Genomic DNA, 6,654 nt, shown 5'->3' on the forward strand with positions numbered 1-6,654 from the left:
GAGTATGCGCCATACTCTACGTAAATCAGAATGCTTAACTTAAATGTGTGCACATGACTCATATCTGTGTGCAGTAAACGATAAACTGTGTGCACAGAGCAGAAAACTATGTTTGGGGGTAAATTTAGTGTGTGCCAAGATTAATTAAGTATATTTTCAGCTTAATCGAGTATGCGCCATACTCTACATAAATCAGAATGCTTAGCTTAACTGTGTGCACATGACTCATATCTGTGTGCAGTAAACGATAAATTGTGTGCACAGAGCAGAAAACTATGTTTAGGCGTAAATTTAGTGTGTGCCAAGGTTAATTAAGTATGTTTCCAGCTTAATCGAGTATGTGTCATGCTCTAGGCTTACAATAATAAGTGTGTATGACGTCGTTGTAATTGATTCCATTATTTCTATATATTAGGAAATGCTTAACTTAACTGTATGCACATGGCTCATATCTGTGTGCAGTAAACGATAAATTGTATGCACAGAGCAGAAAACTGTGTTTAGGGGTAAATTTAGAGTGTGCCAAGGTTAATTAAGTGTGTTTCCAGCTTAATCGAGTATGCGCCATACTCTACATAAATCAGAATGCTTAACTTAAATGTGTGCACATAACTCATATCTGTGCGCAGTAAACGATAAACTGTGTGCACAGAGCAGAAAACTGTATTTGGGGATAAATTTAGTGTGTGCCAAGGTTAATTAAGTGTGTTTCCAGCTTAATCGAGTATGCGCCATACTCTACATAAATCAGAATGCTTAACTTAACTGTGTGCACATGACTCATATCTGTGTGCAGTAAACGATAAACTGTGTGCACAGAGCAGAAAACTATGTTTGGGGATAAATTTAGTGTGTGCCAAGGTTAATTAAGTATGTTTCCAGCTTAATCAAGTATGTGCCATGCTCTAGGCTTACAATAATAAGTGTGTACGACGTCGTTGTAACTGATTCCATTATTTCTACATATTAGAAAATGCTTAACTTAACTGTGTGCACATGGCTCATATCTGTATACAATAAACGATAAATTATGTGCACAGAGCAGAAAACTATGTTTGGGGGGTAAATTTAGAGTGTGCCAAGGTTAAGTAAGTGTGTTTTCAGCTTAATCGAGTATGCGCCATACTCTACATAAATCAGAATGCTTAACTTAAATGTGTGCACATGACTCATATCTGTGTGCAGTAAACGATAAACTGTGTGCACAGAGCAGAAAACTATGTTTGAGGGTAAATTTAGTGTGTGCCAAGGTTAATTAAGTGTGTTTCCAGCTTAATCGAGTATGCGCCATAATCTACATAAATCAGAATGCTTAACTTAACTGTGTGCACATGACTCATATCTGTGTGCAGTAATCGATAAACTGTGTGCAAAAAGCAGAAAACTGTGTTTGGGGATAAATTTAGTGTGTGCCAAGGTTAATTAAGCGTGCTTCAAGCATAATCGAGTATGAGCCATGTTATAAGAACAGCCTATATTAAGGGTTAATTTAGTGTGTGCCATGGGATCTGAAACTGTATGCCATGGTGTGCCATGGCATGAGCAATTGTGTCGTAAGGTTATTCGACACTCACCATTCAAGGTTAAGTACTCGCGGAAACGTGCGTGACAAGAGCAGCCTATATGCTATGACTATGACGTCATATTAACTGATTCCATTATTTCTACATATTAGGGAATGCTTAACTTAACTGTGTGCACATGACTCATATCTATTTGCAGTAATCGATAAACTGTGTGCAAAAAGCAGAAAACTGTGTTTGGGGGTTAATTTAGTGTGCCAAGGTTAATTAAGTGTGTTTCAAGCATAATCGAGTATGAGCCATGGAGAGAATCTTTGAGGGCTATTGCCAAACCGAACTGTAAACACACAAGGGCATACAATGAAAATTAAGTTTGTCTTTCATAACACAATTTCTTTTGTAAACTCAAAAATTTACATATTACAACTCAAATTATAAAGGAAGCTTATCCATGGCTTTAATTGCAGCAACGCTGTTGTGATCCAATCTTAGGAATTTCTCGTAGGTAATTTTTGTTGCCTTTTTGGCATCAGTTCTCTGAAATTCAAGGATCATACTTGCACAGTCCCTGTGTGCCAAGGGTGTGCCATGACACACCATGTATATAGATCAAAATTCAATTAGTTGACAACATCAACAATCAACTTCCTGTACTTCAGCCTTCCCCATCTGCGACGACAATGCAAAAATTTACCAAATATAAGTAATGTGAACTTGCAGCATAAATACATTTTAGAAAGGCAAAGAAAAAGAAACGTTAGGCATACATACTCGACTGCACCATTGATAAGCATTTGGGGCATTGCAATTGCACCACTTTCAGACCTTCTCGAATCTGAAAGTACCAGATAAGTAAAGAAAAAAAATCAGATTGCTTAAGTTTTAAGTGTGCACAGAAACCATATCTGAGTGCAGGGAACAGGTAACTGTGTGCACAGAGCTAAAAGCGGTGTTCTTTTTTCCTTTTTCAGATTTCAATTAGAAAAACATGGTGTATAATACCATGTATAATAAGAATACATGGTGTGCCATGGCGTGCCATGGGATTGAAATTGTATGCCATGGTGTGCGAAAGGTGTGCCAAGGGTGTGCAAAAAGTGTGCCTCCATGCAAGTCCATTTGACTGAAATAACTAGATGATGTGGAGTATCACACTAAAGGATAATACTGACAAAGTAGATAAAAAAATGAAGCCACAGTTGTGACTCTTCATATTGGCCATGCTTCCTCAAAAATCCTATCCAGAATGGGGTTATTTGCAGCGTAATCTTCAGAGCTTCATATTCCACCATACATAATTCAATGAGTTAGAAAGCTAGGTGTTCAAGCTGGTACAAAACAACATGATTGTGAAAGTTTGTCGAATGATGGCATTATATATATCGAATCCTAAATTACCACACACCTTTTTATTTAACTGCGCAGCTTTGACAAATCTTCACATAAAGACGTACGAGGTGGGTATACTGTGTGCATAGAAATCATATCTATATGCAATAAACTGTGTGCACTGAAATCATATCTGTGTGCAATAAACGATAAACTGTGTGCACAGAAATCATATCTGTGTGCAGTAAATGATAAACTGTGTAGACAGAGCAGAAAACTATGTTTGGGGGTTAATTTACTGTGTGCCATGGTTTGTTAAGTATGTTTCAAGCTTAATCAACCAAGCAACACTGGTGTGCCAGGGGATCTGAAACTGTGTGCCATGTGCCATGGCACACCATGTTTATAGATCAAATATTATAGTTAGCCCTAAAAAGCTTTCTCTGAACAATTCCAGTCAACAGAAGGTCTCTCCACATAAATCAGCCACCCAAAAAGGCATAGCATCAGCTAATATCAACAAATTAAGTTGAAAAAGGAACTTAATAGTATTCCACATTGATAAATTCTGAAATAATCCAAAATTTGAATTAGTTGACAACATCAACAATCAACTTCCTTTACTTCAAAAGGTCTTCCTTTACTACAACGTCACCACATCCTTCCCCATCTGCGACGACAATGGAAAAATTTACCAAATATAAGTAATGTGAACTTGAAAGAAAAAGAAACATAAACATGAAAGGTTAGGCATACATACTCGACTGCACCATCGATAAACATGTGGGCCATTGCAATTGCACCACTTTCAGACCATCTCGAATCTGAAAGTACCAGATAAGTAAAGGGAAAAAAATCAGATTGCTTAAGTTTTAAGTGTGCACAGAAACCATATCTGAGTGCAGGTAACAGGTAACTGTGTGCACAGAAACCATATCTGAGTGCAGGTAACAGGTAACTGTGTGCATAGAAACCATATCTGAGTGCAGGTAACAGGTAATTGTGTGCACAGAGCTAAAAGCGATGTTTTTTTTTCTTCTTCAGATTTCTATTAGAAAAACATGGTGTATAATGCCATGTATAATAAGAATACATGGTGTGCCATGGCGTGCCATGGGATTGAAACTGTATACCATGGTGTGCCAAAGGTGTGCCAAGGGTGTGCAAAAGGTGTGCCAAAGGTGTTCCATACCTTCAATGTAAACTATAGCACCATATTATTTACAGTATGACCTCATTACATGTCCTTCTGTTGTGCCCAAGCTTCTCGCATCGTCCACATCTCATATCACGTACTAACTCAACTTGAAAAGGTCTTCTCTTCTTTTTAGGCCTGCCAGGACGTGTCTTTGTCATAGGGGGTAGAATGTGAATCTCTTCAAATGCACTGTGTGGCTCCTCAATATCAGGAATTGGACTAATTGCTTCGGCATATGTTGCTCTATACAATTCAGCTTGGAACCAAATGTCAGTCAATTGGTACAAGGATCTGCCGGCCTTCTCGATGCAAGCACAAGCATGCTAACATGGCATGCCGAAGATTCGCCACTCGCCACAAGAGCAGCTGCAATTCTGAAGGTCAACTTTGCATGAGTAGTTTGTATCCTTTACGTCATATATCATTATGTTGGACGTAAACACGGATAATCTCCGACCGTCTTCTGCATTTTTATGTAACACTTTCTCAGCATCTGGACATAGGTGGGTTTGAATGCTATATCCTTGATTACGCCGTTCATGCATCATCTGCATAATTTGAAGCCTGATATGGTCAACCATCTGAGGGACGGGCAGATGACAAACCTCCAAGATCCAACTATTAAAACACTCAGCCACGTTAGATGTCATAGTGCCCCAGCGTGGACCTGGAAAAATTGCATTTGCCCAATGCTCGGGGTTGGCATGTAGGAGAAAGGTAGAAGCACCAGGGGCTTCTGATGTAAGCTTCCCAATTAGCTTTTGAAAAACATTAAGCCTTGGAGTATACACAACAGCATTTAGTAAATCAAGTAGCCTCTTTCTATCAGCTGCACGATAATGGACAAGCACCTGCGATCACAATTAAATATCAGACATACCGGATGGTATATTACTTAGATACTTTCTACTTAAAATTATTTACAATATTATGATGCAAACCTGATTCTTAAAGTTTTCTTTCACATGACGAATACAATATGAGTGGTAGCAACCAGGAAAGTACTTCGGCACCGATTTAATAATTTCCTGATGTCTATCTGTCATAAATGTGAACTTTTGACCATGATACGCACTGCAACTATGAATAGCTTCTTTGAAAATCCGGAAAAACCATTCCCAGTTTTCATCAGTTTCTGTATCTACCACACCATAAGCTATAGGAAACATATCATCATTGCCATCTTTGGCAGTGGCGCCAAGCAATACGCCTCCATCCTTATGTTTTATAAATGTCCCATCCATAAAAATTAGAGGTCGACATCCTTTTATGAAACCCAATAGTGAAGCATGAAAACAAATGAACAGACGTCTGAATCGACCTTCAATTGTTTCGTACTCTGTAATGCTGTCGGGGTTGGTTTGAATAATGGCGTCGCAATACCACCAAATTCGGTCATAAGATAGTGATCTATCACCATAAATCTCCTTCATAGCCAGCTCCTTACCATGCCAAGCTTGATGATACGGCAATTGAACACCATATTCCCGACGAATATCTTTTACAATGTCAGTCGGCTTATATAATGGCATATCTTGAAGTTTATCTTTAACAATGTTCGAAACCCAACGTTTCGAAGCCTTCGGATGCGACCGGACTTGCATCCCTCCTCCACATGTATGGTTACCGTTCATTTTTTTAATTGCAAACTTTTCACCATTACCAAGTCGAGAAGCATGGATACGCCATTCACATTCTTCATATGCACATTCCACAGTAACTCGCTCATGATCGTTCTTCATGAACACAAAATCTCTGCAATTTGCGATACAAAAGTTGCGAATGGCGTCACGAAGAGTTTCGACATTCGTGAACTCCTGACCAACGCCCTCAATACAGCTTTTCCAAGCATCCAACGAATTTCTTTGACTTCCTTCCTCTTCAATTGCAGCTCTCGTTTCTTCAACAACTTGGACAAAATTACTTGAGCTACTCTTTGAAATATTTTTGGATCTCCAACTAATTTCAGCACCATGGGATGAGCCACTGTCCATACAAAACGATAAACATAATTTCAGCACACTTATTAATGTTCTTTTAGCTTCAAATGAACAAAATAAAATTTCAAATATGGAATACCTGGTATTGATTACTACATCAGCAGCTTCGATCAAGCTTGGAGAATGAGTAACAACCATCTCGATCACTGCCGCATTTAAGTTCACATGTATTTGATGCATGTTATGAACATCTTTATCGCTCATGAGCGTAACAAGCATTCTAGATTTGTTTGGAATATAAAACTTAATTTCTATCATTGTAGAAGATAAATGTCTCCACCTTTCCACTATTTCCTTGAAAATTTGATTAAGAGTTGTGTCCTCACAGATGGAAATAATAACAGCTTCGCTACCGTAACAACAAATGGCCATGAAAACCGGGCTACTACTGTTCTTTGAAGCCATGATAATGAAAATAGGAGGGATCAGCACAAATGATTTGGAGACAATTCTTGGAGCTCAGCTCTGTTATAACAAAGTCAGACGAAGAGTGCAGAATCAGAGGCACCTCAGCAAAATATCTCTGTTAAAACAGAGTTAAAGGGAGAGTGGAGCACAACAGAGCATTCATGAACTCCCAAAAAACCTAATCTTAATTCCCCAC

At 38.5% G+C, this 6,654-nt stretch overlaps 1 protein-coding gene across 1 annotated transcript; it reads right to left on the minus strand.

The window, feature by feature from the left end:
• Nucleotides 1-2,143: 2,143 nt before the first annotated feature.
• Nucleotides 2,144-6,254, minus strand: LOC120104480. The gene is made up of 5 exons (XM_039115678.1): nt 6,130-6,254; nt 4,992-6,036; nt 4,778-4,901; nt 2,295-2,358; nt 2,144-2,192 (listed from the first exon to the last, which is right to left on the minus strand). Exons 1-5 carry the CDS (start codon nt 6,252-6,254, stop codon nt 2,144-2,146), a joined length of 1,407 nt encoding a protein of 468 aa, XP_038971606.1.
• Nucleotides 6,255-6,654: the final 400 nt, after the last annotated feature.

The sequence above is a fragment of the Phoenix dactylifera genome, chromosome 18, assembly GCF_009389715.1.
Source record: "Phoenix dactylifera cultivar Barhee BC4 chromosome 18, palm_55x_up_171113_PBpolish2nd_filt_p, whole genome shotgun sequence".
Taxonomy (NCBI): Eukaryota; Viridiplantae; Streptophyta; class Magnoliopsida; order Arecales; family Arecaceae; genus Phoenix; species Phoenix dactylifera.

What these genes read in the sequence shown, in the direction of transcription:
- LOC120104480 (XM_039115678.1), bottom strand. Translation starts at nt 6,254, where the DNA reads ATGAGCGATAAAGATGTTCATAACATGCATCAAATACATGTGAACTTA. An exon ending in AAGAAAACTTTAAGAATCAG is followed by an intron (nt 4,902 to 4,991) that starts GTTTGCATCATA and finishes TTGTGATCGCAG; the next exon opens with GTGCTTGTCCATTATCGTGC. An exon ending in CTTATCAATGGTGCAGTCGA is followed by an intron (nt 2,193 to 2,294) that starts GTATGTATGCCT and finishes TTGTCGTCGCAG; the next exon opens with ATGGGGAAGGCTGAAGTACA.